The 18,268-nt window shown below is 37.9% G+C and overlaps 1 protein-coding gene across 1 annotated transcript; it reads left to right on the plus strand.

Moving 5' to 3' along the window:
• Positions 1–1,164: 1,164 nt before the first annotated feature.
• On the plus strand, positions 1,165–14,735 carry LOC134214740 (O-acyltransferase like protein-like). Its single transcript, XM_062694064.1, has 8 exons — positions 1,165–1,361; positions 12,109–12,251; positions 12,310–12,453; positions 12,523–13,341; positions 13,406–13,599; positions 13,852–14,335; positions 14,396–14,498; positions 14,634–14,735. The coding sequence occupies exons 1-8, from the start codon at positions 1,259–1,261 to the stop codon at positions 14,705–14,707; spliced, it is 2,064 nt and encodes a 687-aa protein (XP_062550048.1). The 5' UTR covers positions 1,165–1,258; the 3' UTR covers positions 14,708–14,735.
• The last annotated feature ends 3,533 nt before the right edge of the window (positions 14,736–18,268 follow it).

The following is an 18,268-nucleotide window of genomic DNA, read 5'->3' on the forward strand; positions in this document are numbered from 1 at the left end:
AGCCTAAAAATCTGACCATATCGACATAAGGAGAGTGAATCCTGAACAAAATATGATCAGAACCCATCGAGATAAAGAGATATCGAGATAAGGAGGTTATCGAGATGTAGAAAGCCCAAATATATGTAGATCGAAGGGACTGAGGAAACCATCGACATAGGGAAAGATATCGAGATATATAACATCGAGATGTGGAGAGTCGACTGTATTATCAATATGATTGAGATGTTTTCTAATTTTAATATGGCATCAGCTACCTGTATTGTTTAACTGTTGCGCGAGGTAGAAACACTCATGAAAATCTTAATAGCTAAGGCATAAAAGCAGTCTATGCTTAGCTAGGGCATATTGCCTTTCCTTCCCCTACATATTTTGAACCAATTTGTTCACAATAGGTTGCATTTGGGGAATTCGGTCTGATTATTTCTTATTGAAAATGGACTAGATTGGATAATAGGCTCAAAACATATGATCCAAATTCTATTTTCATAATGCACGAGGTAGGCATCATTGTCGCTATGTAGATTAATAAAGTTTTTTTTTTTTTATTTTTCATTATAAAGATTTTCAGTCCTTAGCTGGTTCGCTTCTGCGGACTGCGGGTCATTAACTAACAAAATTAAACTAATTCTAAAAGCACAATTCTTCATCTTGGCGCTCTTGGTGGATCAAGCCTCGGACTTTGTGTATCTGTTGGGATGCATACAAAATTATCTCATTTTATTTAATATGCAATATGAATTCGTCTTCCGCGTGCGGAAATAACGATATAGGGGAACTGTTCCATTTTTCATCTCACTAAAAAAAAACAATTCACATCTCAAAATAAATGACTAAAGCACCCATTTTATTTAAACTTTTTGCTGGCATGTGTTAGAAACCCTAAAAGGAATCAAATTGCTTTTCATCCCTTTGTATTTGATAGCATAAATATAAAAGCTATGAAATGCTCAACCGTAACAGCCACCCTACTGCGTTGGTGTCGAAGCAGCCTCCTTCTGCAATAATGCAATGGCCGTTCGATCGTGTTAAGTTATTTCAAATCAGAACATAACTATATAGAACCCGAATTCTGTCTACTCATTGGACCAAGCGCCAGATTTAGTCGAGCGCACGACTTCAATTTATTTGGATTCGTCGTGCCGGGTGGGTGTCGCTTTTCGATTGCTCCTTTCCGTAGTTTGTCACTTGGTGCGTCTGTCATTGTGATAGTTTTTTGAATCGTTTTTTTGAAGACCGGTTACCTTGAAATCCGAAAATGCATCCAAATTCGCGAATTGAGATCTATTCTGTATTTTTGGTTGTGTTGCTGGTACACGCAGCAACAGCTTGCAGAAGAACCGGTACGGGTGATACTGAAAGTGAGTGAAATGTGATCGTCTGGTGTTGGGACTAATTCGTGCTATGCGTAAAAGGAAGAGTAAATTCGTTGTTGGTGGGATTTAAATTTGGAAACCTAGACCAAATGGCAGTGTGCTTAGGAAGAGACAAAGGCTAACAGGATACTATTTTTACGTTTTCGGAAGGTCAAAAATTGAATTGAATTATCTTTATTTACGAGAGTTTCGGCCCTAGGCCGGTTCATCTCGTGTAGTCAAAAAGATAGCAAAGGTAAAATGTTGATAATTCATTCTCGTAAGAAAAAAAAACTAACAAAAAACGAATCCTTTTGTATATTCAATTTACGATTTTTGTCGAGTATGACCTCCAGCTGTAATGAAACAATGGGTTGAAACCTACAAAACATTTAATGCAACCCAAATTACCCCTTATGTTACCGACAGGGTACCAGGGTACCTTTTGCTATTTCAAGTATAATTTTTTAGTTTTTCTATATCAAGAAGAGCAACTCCAGTCGAATATCCTTCAGATTTGTTGAGCCGAATTAAATTCGTAACTCTTAATAACTGATGGGTGGTTGAATGCCCATGGCGAAAACCAAATTGCTTATCAGCAAAAATAGAATTGTCATTAATATGAACCATTATTCTATTTAAAATAATCTTTTTAAACAGTTTGCTTATTAAAGAAAGCAAGCTGATTGGACGATAACTATATAGAAGCCTCAGCTGGATTTTAGTCCGGTTTCAAAATTGGAACAACTTTGGCGTTTTTCCATTTATCTGGGAAGTATGCCAATTGAAAACATTTGTTGAATAAATTAAACAAAAACGATAAAGAGCTCTCAGAAAGTTTTTTGATAAGTATGTATAAAATACCATCATCACCCGGTGCTTTCATATTTTCAAATGTTCTAGTAATAGATCTCACCACATCCAAATTAGTTCCCAACGATGGGTCAAACACATTCTCTTGATTGAGAATGTCTTCGAAGCTCCGTGTAACCTGATCCTCAATTGGACTAGTGAGACCTAGACTAAAATTATGGGCACTCTCGAACTGCTGAGCAAGTTTTTGAGCCTTTTCGCCATTTGTTAATAAAATTTTATTTCCCTCTTTAAGGTCACTCCTGACGCAATCCAAGTTTCAAAGTGCTCGCGTTTTCGATGGCACACCACTCGATACGGAAGCAACGCACAATTATTCATTGCTTTTCACTGGGCAAACCAAGATTCCGATGAAGAGTAACAATTACCATTGCTTTATACCCAAATGTATGCTTTCTATGAAAGATTTTACTGATGCTGTTCATAAATATCCCAAATGCCTTCATGTCGAATGACTTCAGGCCAAATAATGTTATGTTAATGGCCAGCTTCATTCAGGGAAATGTCATATACTTGGATATGTGTATCGGGAACTATCGTTTTCGGGAAATATAATTTTCGTTACAGTCATTTTTCGGAGAATGTTATTATCGGGAAAATGTTATTGTCGAGGTCTTGGTATTTTTGATAAATTCGGGCAATTTGTTTTCGGAACATTGTACAATGTCAAAGAACCTCGGATGAACTAAATAAGACGGATTTTAGCCAAGGGGGTCAGAAGGTACACTGAGTTGATGGATGACTAAGCAATACACCCCCCCCCCCACCCTCCTCCTTTTCCGAACAGCATCCATAACACCCTTATCGTCGTCTCCTTAATATAAAGAATGTGTGTTCCAAATTTTGTTAAAATCGGTGAATGCGTTACGAAGTTATGCTGGAACATACATACAAACATACATACAAACATACAAATATTGAGTTTTATATATATAGATAGATAGATAGATAGATAGATAGATAGATAGATAGATAGATAGATAGAAGAAGAAAATAGATAGATTTTCGTTAATTTCCAAAAGGGTTTCGAACTGGGATTCAACTTCGAGATATTATTCTCAAAGTTGGAATTTCTCAGAATAGCGAAACGTTTTGCCTTTCTCGTACAACTAAGTTGTACCGAAAGGCTATCATTTCACTCCAAATTCGAACTTTTGATAGAAGTCCCGGAGACCCATAGTGTTATATACCATTCGACTCAGCTCGAAAAGCTGAATAAATGTCTGTCTGTCCGTGTGTGCGTGTGTGTGTGTGTATGTGTGTGTGTGTGTGTGTGTGTGCACAAAATGCCATAAAAAACATTAGCCAAATTTTCACATAGAAACTCTTAACCGATTTTCTTGCAACAAGTTGCATCCGACAGAGATTAAAACGCTGTTGATCACTATTGAGTTTCATAATAATTGCGAATTGCAAAAAATAGATAATATTAAAATAGTGATGAGACATAATCACATTGAACAATAATGTGTTATGAAAAATGCCTTGCATCTATGAATATTTTTAATGTTTATCCATGGCTTGCTCCCAATACAAGTTTCATCGTACTATAAAGATGCTCGTGTTGCGCGCATTTAGGCGTAAGTATGCTCTTCGTTCAGTTTCATAGTACTATGAAATTGTCCGAAAGTCAAAATTCGAACATAGGAAATTCGAGAAACTTTTGGCAGCGCCATCTGTCGTCTACTAGTGTAAATTTTCTATCATAACATTAACACCGTCTAATGTTTTGCCTTTCTTGTACATCATCGAGGTGTAAGCGTAAAGACTACATTTATTACCTTTTTGCGCGAGAAAGGCATCATCACCGCTAGGTGGATTAATCTGGGTTTTTTAATTTCATTTTGCAAATCTCGCCAAATAACTTTCAACGCGGGATCCTCACATTTTTTAGGCGTCGCGTGGTTTATTCTTTAACCTGTTCACCAAGCGGTGTAAAAAAAAAAAAAAAAAGCGGTGTATGTCGGTTTTCAGTTGTTTGATGTAGCTGTCAATGTATCAGCATTAAAATTATGAGTAAGCACGCGCTGCTGATACTTTTTTTTTAAACTAAATTTGTTATAAGTTAAGCAATCAATAATGTAAATTATGACGAGTTAATGATTGTTCGTGCTTCCCGTATCAAAGTTAAATATTTTTAGAAAAAATCTGACCTGAAAAGGGGACCTGAAATGACACATCCAATATGAACGATCTATCTTCTACCGTGTTTCCCATATGTTTCGTCTATCTGCTTTTTAACTACATCTAATTTATCGAATTAAGCTCAAACTAAACTTAAAGTGAAAGTGAGTTTAATTGAAAAACAAACTAATCTGGGGAATCATAATGCTTTTCAATATGACATATAAGACAGCTATTCAATGAAACGGTATCTTTTAATATTATTTCGTAGAATAAGACAAGTCTTAATAATTATGTGTTCATAAAATTGAAAATATATTAAGAATTATAAGACAGGTAATACACATTTGTAATTAGCATGTCATACATATCAGAAAAATGGGGTCTCTACAATGAAGCTTATACAGATATGTTCCGTTTTTATCAACACGGACCGTGAGTTTCAGTTGATAAAATCGGAACAGTGACAAAATTGGAATAAGCCTTTCGCCGTACTGATAAGAGAAAGTTAACTCCTAGTGTGCCGCTGTAAACACACTCAAAGCAGGCGATTAATTTATGTCTTATGATTGCATGAATATTTTTGGGCATATATCTCAGCTTAGGGCAATTTTTTTGAAGACATATTTCTTGATGCATTCGAGGATATGTACTCCAGAATAGTTTGTACGGCCTAGAACATCCGAAAAAGTATTTCAACGATTTTTCAGTTATATCAGAACGCTACATAACAATGTAATCCTTCGTCCTGAAGTAGAAAAGGGCAAACAAACCGGCATCTTATCACTTTTATTTCGATGAGGGGAAGTCGGTGAAAAGAATCTTCTCTTGTTAGTTACGGTCTTATTACCGTTAGTGCTTGAAATATTATAAATATTACATTGACCCAAAAACTAACCCAAGTTAGTTTATTTTAAAGGCTAAATCTCTAAAAAAAATGATTGGATTTCCTTGTTGATAAAAACGGAATAATTTTCTTGAATAAATCGGAGCGTGATAAAATCGGAACATGATAAAATCGGAACATATCTGTAATTCAAACGTTACTCAATTATTAAATAGTTTATTTCTTAGATGAATCTTTTTTTTTTTTCGAAGGGCTGTTTTCATACCACGTGGACAGATGTCGAACATTTTTAGATGTGTACTTTCCTCCATCAGCGTACACATCTGATCATGCAATTTTTCATTAATTTGTATTAACTATGGACATTTTTCCTACCTTTCTACCCGCTAAGTTGTCCACATGGCATACGAATAGCTTTTGGATATTGGATTTGACGAAAAAATTCATCATATGCCATAATCCCAATGAATATGGAATATTAAAACGCTTGTGATCCAATGTGCTTATTCAAAACCGGACTTTCGCCATGGAACGCTTTGAGAGAGCAGAAAATTCATGTAATTACCGCCTCTTTTCTTTTCTTTTTCTTTTTTTTTCTTTTCTTTTTCTATTTTGTTCCGATTGCGCGCTCTTCAACCAAACGCGCATGCGCTGTTTGAAGCGGTATGGGTTAGGGGAGAACAGTCCAAAATGCACCCCTGGCCTCAAATGGCCTCACTCATATAATCTGTTGAAGTACATTTATGAACGAATATTACCATTACAATTCATAATTAGTTATCCATTATTGAGCTCCATTGGAAAAATTAAGCAGAATCCCTTCATATTCACTCAAGTTTAACGATATGCTATTCTTCCACCACATCCGTAAGATTGTAGGTCAATCCATTAAGAAAAAACAAACAACCATGCGTCCACCATCATTTTACATGCAATTGAGTCATTTTAGACCACCATTCGGGCGTTTTGCCCCAGGCCTATTTTTAAAACATTTTTTAAATGCGTTAGAAAGTCATGAAAACCTTATTGTTTTGAATAGGAGATCATTGTGAAATGTAGCTGGGTTTGTAAGTTTTGCACCTATACGTTGAAATGGTTGGGTATTTTTGTTTTTATGGGCGAAAACATCGAAAAAGCTTAAGGGGTGCATTTTGGACCGTTCTCCCCTACCTTCTCGGTAGGCACCAAACCGATGCACAATGGGGAAATCCGATTTCAAAGGTGGAAGAAATTGATAACTTTCTTCACGAACAACTTACAGAAAAGATCAAGAGCTTATTCGAAAGGAAATTTTGCAAAGAATTCAGTGAGCGCTGTTTCATGGACGTGGGACGCTTCTGTATGTAGTTATTGAGCTCGTTTTGCCCTAATGCCCCATATATCGCGAGTTTCCACTATTTGTCATTTTATCTTTAAGACATTGTTCTAAAATTGAGTTTAGCTCTTCACTATGGATCCACAGAAGGGCACTAAATATATTTTGTTGGTAAAAGTTGAAAATTTAAGGGATTTTGGGGTCAAATACGCATCAAAGTGCATTTTATGTGAAATTTTCATGTATTCTGTAAAAAATAGTAATATTTACAGATAAGTGTTGATATTATTGTGTCAAAGTGTTGCACGGATATTGACAAATGTTTGCGAACAAAAATTAATGAAATAAATCGTTTCACAAATGTTTTATTTGGTTATTTATGGAGTAAAAAACGATTTTTAAAAACTTTTGAATAGCACCGATGCCAAACATTTCCAAACCATACCCGATAGCACAACTAGACAAGAATAGTCATATGTTATGAGTCTTGATGTGATCCTGGATAGGAGGTGATGGGAGATACTCTTTTTCTTACCTTTTTGCCCAAATTCCCCTATGAAATAATATAGCTCAATGATTCTGAGCAAGGAAATGATGTTTTAATGTTTATTTAATTGATATTTTTTAATGATATAATGAAAATAACTAATAATCATATGAATCATTAAAAATATTGAATTATAGGGGATTTAGGGGTCATACAGCTCATTTAATGTAACTTTTTATACAAAATACTATAACTTTTCTCACGAGCGACTCACAGGTAAGGTTAAGGGCTTATTCGGAAGCGAATTTTCCAAGAAATTCAGTGAGAGATGTTTCATAGACGTGAGACACTTCTGTATGTAGTTATTAAGCTCGTTTTGCCCCAATGTCCCATACATCACAGTTTATCATATTTTTCGTGCTTTTATCTTCCAAGTATTGTACTAAAGATGCGTTCTCCTCTTCATTATAGATCCATAGAAAAGCACTATACATGATTTGTTGGTAAAAGTTGGGAATTTAAGGGATTTTGGGGTGAAATAAGTTAAGAAATTAAATTGCACTTTACGTGAATTTTTCATGTATTCTGTGAAAATTAATAGAAATATTATTGTTCTCCCAAAATGTTCTACAGACATTGATAAATATTTGCGAAACAATTGCTAATGAAGTAAATAATTTCTCAAGTGTTTTGTTTTGTGATTTATTGTGTAAAACCCGATTTTTAAATGCTTCTGAAAGTTCCGATGCCAATCATTCCCAAACCACACCCGTTTGCACAACTAGATAAGAGTAAATATATTAGTCGATGTGATAATAGATAGGAATCGATAGGAAATATTCTTTTCTCATGACATGTTTTTTTTATGGTATCAATTTTTGTTAAAAAATTATGACAATAATATCAACTATTATCTGTAAATATCTGAATAATCAATAGGCAGTAGCCAAAATTGACTATATGTAGAGCTACATCAATGCTTACAAGTTTTTAAATCACCGTATATTAACCCTAAATGATTATTCGATGTAATATAGTCTAAATGATTTCTTGGGTATTATTATTTTTTACAGAATACATAAAAAATTCACATAGATGCACTTTGATGATTATTTGACCCCAAAATCCCTTAAATTTCCAACAAAATATGCATAGTGCTATGTATGGATCTACAATGGTTCTACAATGAAGAGGAAAACAGAATTTCAGTGTAATTTTTGAAAGATAAAAGTACCAAAATATGAAAAATTTTGATGTATGGGACATTGGGGCAAAACCAGCTCAATAACTACATACAGAAGTGTCTCATGTCTATAAAACGTCACTCACTGAATTTCTAGGAAAATTCGCTTCCGAATAAGCCCTTAACCTTACCTGTGAGTCGCTCGTGAGAAAAGTTATAGTATTTTGTATAAAAAGTTACATTAAATGAGCTGTATGACCCCTAAATCCCCTATAATTCAATATTTTTAATGATTCATATGATTATTAGTTATTTTCATTATATCATTGGAAAATATCAATTGAATAAACATTACAACATCATTTTCTTGCTCAGAATCATTGGGCTATATTATTTCATAGGGGAATTTGGGCAAAAGGTAAGAAAAAAGAGTATCTCCCATCACCTCCTATCTATGATCACATCAAGACTCATAACATATGACTATTCTTGTCTAGTTGTGCTATCGGGTATGGTTTGGAAATGTTTGGCATCGATGCTATTCAAAAGTTTTTAAAAATCGTTTTTTACACAATAAATAACCAAATAAAACATTTGTGAAACGATTTATTTCATTAATTTTTGTTCGGTAAACAATTGTCAATATCTGTTCAACGCTTTGAGACAATAATATCAACACTTATCTGGAAATATTACTATTTTTTACAGAATACATGAAAATTGCACATAAAATGCACTTTGATGCGTATTTGGCCCCAAAATCCCTTAAATTTCCAACTATTACCAACAAAATATATATAGTGCCTTTCCGTGAATCCATAGTGAAGAGATAAACACAATGTCTTAAAGATTAAATACCAATATGGGGCATTAGGGCAAAACGAGCTCAATAACTACATACAGAAGCGTCCCACGTCCATGAAACAGCGCTCACTGAATTCTTTGCAAAATTTCCTTTCGAATAAGCTCTTGATCTTTTCTGTAAGTTGTTCGTGAAGAAAGTTATCAATTTCTTCCACCTTTGAAATCGGATTTCCCCATTGTGCAGCGGTTTGGTACCTACCGAGAAGGTAGGGGAGAACGGTCCAAAATGCACCCCTTGACCTTTGTGCTTTTCTGCATCGGCACCAAACCGTGCACTGCAAACGATGAACGCTTTGGCTACCTATAAATCGCCGATTGCGGTTAAAGCGGATGACCTACACATACAAAATAATGCGTGTATGATGCATGGCAAACCGTTCTCTGCTGAAAGTGCACGTGTTGGACAACATGTGGCGGTGCGTCGTCGTTTCGGTATCGTAGAGTAAAATATAACGCGCCCCCATCGCAGCATTTCGGTTGCCTCATATCGTCATATCACATGTCGCCTGTAAAAAATCCGTGGGGGAAGGAGGGGCAATATGCCCTAGCTAAGCATAGACTGCTTCTATGCCTTAGCTATAACGATTTTCATGGGTGTTTCTACCTCACGCAACAGTTAAACAATATAGCTAGTTGATGCCATTCAAAAATTGTCAAAAATCTCAATCATATTGATAATATTCACATTTAAAAAAAGTGGTGATATTCTGTTGCCGGAAAACTCATGAGGCAAAACGCCTTTTAGCTGGTAGTTCTTAGGGAACAATGCACCACGCGTCGGCGAATCAGCATTCTGGTATGGATAGCGCGTGGAGGCGCAAGTACATTGTGAGTTAGTGCCACTAGGGCGTTTTCCCTCGCCAAAATGTTAGATGTTTCTTCAAAATGTGGAAATTTTTGGTTTTTCCGACCTTTTCATACACTATTTTGAAACTTTTTTTGCCTAACCTACATAATTTTAGATCTAGTTTTGTTACGGACATCTTAATGACGGTAAATATGAGGGAAACCACAAAAGGCGTTTTGCCTCGGGGGGGCGTATAGGGGCCTCTTCCCCTGCATATTTTACGATTATGTATTTATACTCAATCGTTAAATTTGTACTAAACATATGCCAAATGCACATGATCCAAGTATTTGTATAAGAATGACAAGAAATCTATTGAGAATTTAAATGTTAGGGACAAAATTGCTACCTGTGCAGTGCACAGGTTGCACATGCGGACGCGACGCCTCTAAGACGGATCAGTATTGCAATGCCTCTGGCTTTGACAATTAAACTTGTCAAAGATTCAAGAGCATCATCAATATCACTTGACAATATCATATCAACATCGATATACGTTTTTATATAAATCCCAATAAGCTCTATGATAATTGAAAGTAGAGCTGATTGGATTGTTAATGGCTTCTTGTGAGATTTCAAACGTCACAGGAAGATGATCAGAGTAAGAGGTAAGATATGTTCCAGTGGTGGTTCGAAACCCCTCCCCCTTCTGGAAAGAGGAACTCCCATACAAATGAAGCATAAATTTCTGTATAACTCAAGAACTAATTTAGCTTCCTGCATCCTGTCTATGGGTTTGTCCGTTGTCGTATCTATGCCGCTAACTAGCATGGCATTCCAATAATTTGAGGAACTTGGGCATGTTGATATGACGTGCTCCACCGATTCTACTTCAGACTTTTTTACCTATGAATTCCGTATATGTAGCCCGGGAAGTCTGCAATTTCGAACCTATGCAAGAACTTGCACTTTTCCAAAAAGAATAACCAAATTTTCTTCAGAAATAAGTTTCAGTATTTTTTATTTATATAAAATTTTGTGTTAAATTCACTACTGGATAAAAATATATTACACATATTCATATTACGCGGTTTGCTATCGTTTTTCATTAATATTTCAAATTTTGCACAGAATAATTGCATTTTGAACTTTTTTTTCGTTTCCTTTTTAAATTTAATAGTTCTATCGGCCTAATAGTAATTCCCTAGTCCCAAGTGTGTCGGCATGGATTAGCAGACCTCATGGAGAGCTAAACTTGGGCTTGGCCCCCAGTTCTTAACAGGCCACGGATGTTTAAGGCCGCCTGTCCGAAACGTCCAGATGTGAGAGATACGGCTGAGCACATCCTGTCCCCGGTTAGTAGTGGAGAAGAGTGCGATGTTGGAGGCGTAGCCGCAGAACGTGGGTCGGTTTCGGGGCTCCCACTATCGGGAAACTTCTCGTCGGAGAAGAGTAGATCCACCGTCAAGAAATATCTGCCCAGTCAACACAAAATCGTATGTTATGCCGTACAAGATGCTAAAGTGGAGGCGATATACGTACATGTTGTATGGGGAAGGTACGTATATCGCCTCCACTTTATCGTCTTGTACGGCATCATATACGATCTTGTGTTGGCTGGTTGAGTCTTCCGCGATATCACGATGGTGAGTCGTACGCGGGAAGCTAAATGAATCAACGACTAAGTTGGGAGCTGAATGGCTCAAGGGCATCGAAAATCGGTCATCGGAGAAGGCTAGGCCCACCACCGGGGATCAGTTGGGCATAGCCCAGTTGGGCCTAGCCTTCATTCGTCGAACTGAGTTGATTGGTATATAACACAATAGGTCTCCAAGCTTTCTATAGAAAGTTTGTTTTTAGAGCGAAGATATAGTCTTAACGTATACAGCCAAACCTTCATGAGTCGATGTTCTATGACTCGATATCAACTAATGTAAGCAAATTATGCCATATTAAAATATTTTCTTCAATATCGACTTATGGAGGTTTGACTGTACTTAGTATACTGCCTATGATCTCATATCAGTTCCATCTTTGCTTGATATCAATTCATATGGAACAAATATGCGATTGTGGGCAGTATTCGAGAAAGGCAAAACAAGTTGATGTTCGTACGACCGCTCATCACTCGACAATGGACCGGTTTTAGCTGTTTTATAATTATTATAGAAATATATAAATTATGATACTATCATAACTACGCCAGCAAACTTTCGAAAATCAAATAATTTTAGACGGTTTTTACATATTTTTGAAACGGTCTTGGCTTTCAGCTTCTGCCTACAGTCGTATGCCACGCGTGTTCCACTATGAAGACAAACTTCAGTGTCTCCATGAAGATCCCAGTAATGTGTACTGCATATCTAGAACATTGATAAAGCCGGACAGATCTTCTGAAAACTGGAATCTCATCGAGGTTTGTACAGGATGTGTAAATTCATTCAGCATAATGGCAAATACTTCACATCTTCCAGGAAAATTCTGCCCAATGTACGGACTTACAACGATACGTACTGGATCGCGGTTTCTGCATAAAAAACTGTAAAACATTGATGAACAGCATGACACAACAGGAGCTGAAACAATATGATCATGAACCAGTTGAGGTCGATATTCCGGTAAACTTATCAGTCTCATATATTCATTCAAAACAAATTAAATTACTATATGCTTCTTCCATTACACAGCATACCTATGACTCCAGCTACATTCCCAACATGGGCAGATACAGACAGAAATACAATCAGTTGACCAACATCTGCCACAACTACCATCTTCGCCATAGCTACAATTTGTCTGGTTATTCATTCATTGAGCATTGCATGAGCGCAGATGATCTAAGAAAACCCATGACCTTGTTCCACATACTCTTTGTTGCCCTTTCCAGCATCATTATCTTCCTGGTGATTCGCGCCACATATTATGATACGATGGGTGTTCGCAGCCAGAACAACAACCAAGCTGCGGCTAAGGATCATATTTGGATGGAGTTCTCACTAAAGCGGAGTATTCGTCGTTTATTCGACACGCCGCAAACTACGCTACATCGAGACTTCGCGTTCGTGGAATCGGTTCGGGTCATTTCGGTACTACTAATCACTGCTGTTCACGTGCTATTGGCGTTCGGAGCAAGTCCGATGGAGAATCCAGAATATATGGAGCTGCTTTTCCGGAATCCATTGATGCGCATGGTTTCAGCAGTGTTTCCATTCTTGGTGCATACGTTCTTCACCATCGGTGGAATGTTGCTTTCGGTTCAATTTCTGGTCTTTTTGGAATCAGGTCCGAAGTTTCGTTGGCAGTATTTCTTCAAGAGGGTGGCTTATCGATACCTACGGCTATTCCCAGTTTACTTTATCATGTGGCTGTACCAAGTTTCATGGATTGATAGGTTGGGAGATGGAGCAACCGTGCACTCGCTGGTAGGCGTTGAAATGCAAATGTGCAAAGATAACGGATGGTTGAACTTCCTGTTTATAAACAACTATTATAAATTTGATAAAGTGGTATGTAGAAGCATATTATATTCATTAGAATGATGTTTTTATTCTAACCGAAAATTTATTACAGTGCATGTTGCAAACTTGGTATTTGTCGGCAGATTTTCAATTTTATTGTATTGGGATACTTCTCATGATGATCTTATGGCGGTTTCCACGATCCTTCAAGCTGATGATTTACGCAATGATGTCCATTTCGATTATCGCTCCCATAGTTAATAACTATGTCAACAATTTTGTTGGAGTAGTCTTGTCCGACTTCAAGTCAGTTCCATATTACTCGAATATTTCTAAAAACATGATATTCCTCACCTGCCATAACACGAGTTAATGCAACCACTCGAGTTGAGTCAAGTACGAGACACTGTTGAGGTCGAAATACGTATCTGTATAAAGTTACAATCAAGTGGTAGAATAGAATGGGATAGTACTAACTCGTTTTATGACAAGTGAAGAAATTCCACTGAACAGTTCAAAATAGTTTTTTTATATTATATTTCTATTCGTCTAATTCAGGCAGCTTCGCTTCATGCTATTCTTCTTCCGATGGGCCAGGCATGACTACATTTTGCCCCATCCACACACTTGCAGTTATTTTTCCGGAATAATAGCAGGAATTGCCTACCATCGGTTCCGAAAGGACCCTCAGTACCTCGAACGACTCCGAGCTTATCTGGTTTTGAAACGGCTTGCTCCGCTTATGGTTTTGCTGCTGTCGGCTCCGGCAACGTTCTTCTACAACATCAAACCAGCGGAAGTTCCGCTTTGGATGGCATTCTACGCATCCGCTCATCGGAATTTCTTTGGAATCATGTGTGGCGTGGGGCTTCTATATGGGGCAACGGATGGAAGCGTGAGGCTTCCCGCCATTATGCGGCATCCAACTATGTTGGCCGTTGGGAGGTTATCGTTCAGCGTATACCTAGCACAGTTCAATGCCATTCGTTACGTCTTTATGGATGTTAAAGTGTATGGCTTCTATCTGAACGTAATCAATTATGTGAGACTTTGAACATAAATTGCAAGTTTCTTTATTCTGACATGACAATTTTTATTTCAGTTGTATTCGTTTACTTTGAGTTATGTGCTATCTTACGCAGCCGGACTGTTGTTATGTGCTACAATTGAATTACCAATGGCAGCTGTTATTAAACGATTCCAAGGTATGTATATACATTCTAAGGCATAAGCCAAAAAACTATGGCGCATTTCCTATACAAAATCCATCTTAGGCGCGTTGTATTGTTCGAGACCCGACTGTATATAATAAAATTAAAACAATATTTTTACATTTATAGGCTCTAAGAACACGATAAATAACGATGACTTCAAGAAATATGATAGCGGTAACGTGAAAATAAAGAATTTGTAGAATTAAAGCCTGCATTTGTAGGGGACACTGGGGAGACTTGATCCCTTTTCTTATTACCGATGTATCACATCCAAAAATAAATAAAAATTAACGTGGTTTTCACTCAGACTGTTTGAAAAACATACAATTAAAGTTCAATGATGAGCAATAGTATGTAAATTGCTGTTCTCAAAGCGTTGTAAATCTTGAATTTTAAAATATCTAAGGGGAATGGATCCTACTCCAAAAACTTGCTTGATTAAAGCACTGATAACAGATATTTAGGCTGGCATGCCATACGTGTGTAAATATCCGCAACCGTTGATTTAATTGCATCGAACATTTGGAACGCGATTGGCAATCGTATGGAGATGGCGCAATGATCATTACTTTGTAAAACGCAGCCTCAATATTGTTGAGAATCATAGTAATCGACGTCTCAAATTTATTCCTAACAGAAATACGCAGCAACCAACTTTGTTACCGATGTGCTGGAACACTCGTTTATTTTGCACTCCTGTACTAGCCACGAATCAATCAAGACGTTAACTTCCCTCTTCAGTCTGATGGAAGAGCGGAGCAGAATGGATTTTCCCATGGCAAAACTGTCAAAACGCACGCAAACGTATCCATTCTGCTCAGCTCTGTAGGCTTCCTCCATCTTCTCAAAGAAAATATGATATTAGTGATTATTACTTATAGTTAAGCCATCATCAGTAAACTGTTTGTCATGATGACAAATATTTGTCAAGTCAGCCTGAAATCCATGGCGATTTTTTGGCTGCCCCGAAGGCTGCCCTTACCAGTCGTACTCACCACGGCGGCGATGAATGCGACCGCAATTTACACTGAGATCCATACTTTACTGCGACAATCCGGTCTGATCAGTGATCACCGGTCCGTACATTTCCTCCCTCCCTATAGAATCCAGCTTTTTACGCTAGCCATAAACTTACTTGTGTAGCCTTAAACTGCACCAGGAAATCACCCACTGCGTTCTTGATACACTTCTTACCTGACGGACAGCTTGGCTTACACTGATGACTTGCCATTAGGCTCTTGTCCATGTACTCCGCCGGTACTCATATGTACCTAGCAAGCTGACAGAGTATATAATGCAGGAGAGCATCGCATGTTGGTGGCTTTCTCTACACATCCTCCTCCTTTCCCGGTTTGAAAAACTAGTATAAAGTATAAATTTAATATATTAACAAATATTGAAAAAAAAAAAAACTTTGCAAGCTGTGGCATTTTCCCCATGTCAGATTTTCCTAATCAAACGTGCAAAAATTTTTGGAATCAAACCTAGTAAGCCATGGAAATATTGACATGATCAACACATTTTTCCAAGTAAATCCGAACCAGCTGGACGCGTTTTTCTCAAGAATAATTCAAGAACCAAGCCTCGAAGTGAAAACGAATCAAGCAGCTTTTAATGATGAACATACTTAGAATAATGGATATTAATACAGGTATATTGAATAAATGAAAGATAAACAAATTACTACATTATTCATTATCTTCTATTGTCACTGCTCAACTGCTAGGGCGTACTCGGATAGGTAAGAAGGAAGACGTTTTTCCCTCTGAGGACGATCGTGGTGACTCTCTCCAGCAGGATTTATGGAATCGGAATCCCTTCTTGGAGCTTCAACCGACTTTTCTCCACGCTAGTCCCCGACTTTTTTGGTTTGTGAAACGTGACGCCTAAGCAGCTGCCCCTCTGCATCACACAGGACCAAATGACCGTTTCGCTCCTCCGTAACAGTGTACCGTTTAGAGCTGAAGCGGCTATCGCCTTTAGTGCGTGATTGGCGTTCTACAATAACGGTATGTCCAGGTTTCACTTTATTCTCTTTAGCTCCACGTCGCGCATCCTCTCGTCGCTTTGAAAGCAGTTTGGCCTCACGATCTCTAACGTCCAATAATTGTTCATCATGAAAAATCCTACCGTAATCCAGAAGCGGAAGCCCGCGCTTAATTTTTCGGCCGACCAATACTTCCTCTGGTGGCATTTTTGTTATGCTGTGGTCTGCTGCATTGTAGGCCTGTACGGCTGCTTGCAATTCTTTTTGATAGTTTGTTCCTGCTGATAATGCGACAGACATAGCTTTATGTATAATTTTCATAAATCCTTCTACCAAGCCGTTTTGTTGAGGATAGAATGGCGTTGAAAATACCGTTTGTATACCTCGTTCAGAGCAATATTTCGTATAGTCCTCGCCTTTGAATGGAGGCCCCTTGTCCGACTTTATGGCCCTGAAACCTTCCCTTTCAAATACTGAGTCGAACACTGCTCTGGTATACTCGAACTTCGTTGATTTTACTGGACGAGCAATCGCATATCTAGATCTTAGGTCAATTATTACCAGGATAGATATACCTCCCAGCTTCATGTATGGCCCGTTGAAGTCAACGGCGATAGTTTCCCATACTCCCTTTGGGGCAAAGCTCCTTTGCATTGGTGGGGCTTTGCGGACGGCCATTCACTGCACAGACAACACAAGACTTCACCCAGTTTTCTGCATCAGTAGGCATGCCCGGCCACCATACGCGCTTACGTAGTATGCTTTTCAATTTAGCCTCTAGTGGATGACCAGCGTGAGCTATCTCCAGGGTTCTTTCACGAAGATTCTCAGGTATCACGATACAACCCTTTTTTACAAGAATTCCATCAACGAAAACTAAGTCGTTTGCAATGGATTTGAATCTCATTAAGTTTCTTGGCCATATTTCTGTTTCCAAGGCACGACTTACCTACATATGTGAGAGAAATAATTGAATTTATGTTAGCCTAAATTATATCGGACAAGATGAATTACCTGTACCAAGGTGTCGTCTTTCTCCGTGCATTCCCGAATTTCATTTTCAGTTAGAAATTCAATATTACGTGGTTCCAAGTGACAGACTTCCCATGGGCTTAGCTCTTCATTAAATGCTTCATCTTCTCCGCGATACAGCCTCGATGATGGATCCGCGATATTATCATGTCCTCTAATGTACTCAACATCATAGTTGTATGGGCTGAGGCGCAAAGCCCAACCATCAGCTCTCGTTAATGCTCTTTTGGATTCTTCTCGAGATCTACTCAAAATAAACGTCATCCCTTGAGCGTCTGTCCGCAAAATGAAATATCTGCCCAGCAAGAAGTAGGAGAAATGCTCCACCGCCCAAACTGCGCTCAGCGCTTCACGTTGATTTTGCGCATACTTTTTCTCGGTTACCGTTAAAGATTTGGAGGCGAAACTGATAATTCGCGAGATTTTTTCATCGTTCTCCTGAACCAACACGGCTCCTAATGCGTTCGGAGAGGCATCGGTATATAATATTGTTTTATCTGACTCCGAAAAGAACCCCAATGCAGTAGTCGAATCAATAATACGTTGTTTCACGAGCTCGAAAGCGTTCTGCTGCTCATCCCCCCAACTCCATTTTAGCGCTGTTGAAACCGACCACAAGGGAGCAGATATTTCGGCGAAGTTTTTGATATGCGGACTTACAAAAGATGCAAGTCCAAGAAAACTTCGAAGCTCCGAACACGTAGTTGGGTGTCGAAATGTCTGGATATCCTTTACTTTAGAC

This window comes from Armigeres subalbatus, chromosome 2, assembly GCF_024139115.2.
Source record: "Armigeres subalbatus isolate Guangzhou_Male chromosome 2, GZ_Asu_2, whole genome shotgun sequence".
Classification (NCBI taxonomy): domain Eukaryota; kingdom Metazoa; phylum Arthropoda; class Insecta; order Diptera; family Culicidae; genus Armigeres; species Armigeres subalbatus.

Excerpts from the sequence above, each read along its gene's own strand:
- LOC134214740 (XM_062694064.1), top strand. The coding sequence starts at position 1,259 with ATGCATCCAAATTCGCGAATTGAGATCTATTCTGTATTTTTGGTTGTG. Across the intron at positions 12,252-12,309 it reads AAAACTGGAATCTCATCGAG|GAAAATTCTGCCCAATGTAC; the intron begins GTTTGTACAGGA and ends CACATCTTCCAG. Across the intron at positions 13,342-13,405 it reads ATTATAAATTTGATAAAGTG|TGCATGTTGCAAACTTGGTA; the intron begins GTATGTAGAAGC and ends AATTTATTACAG.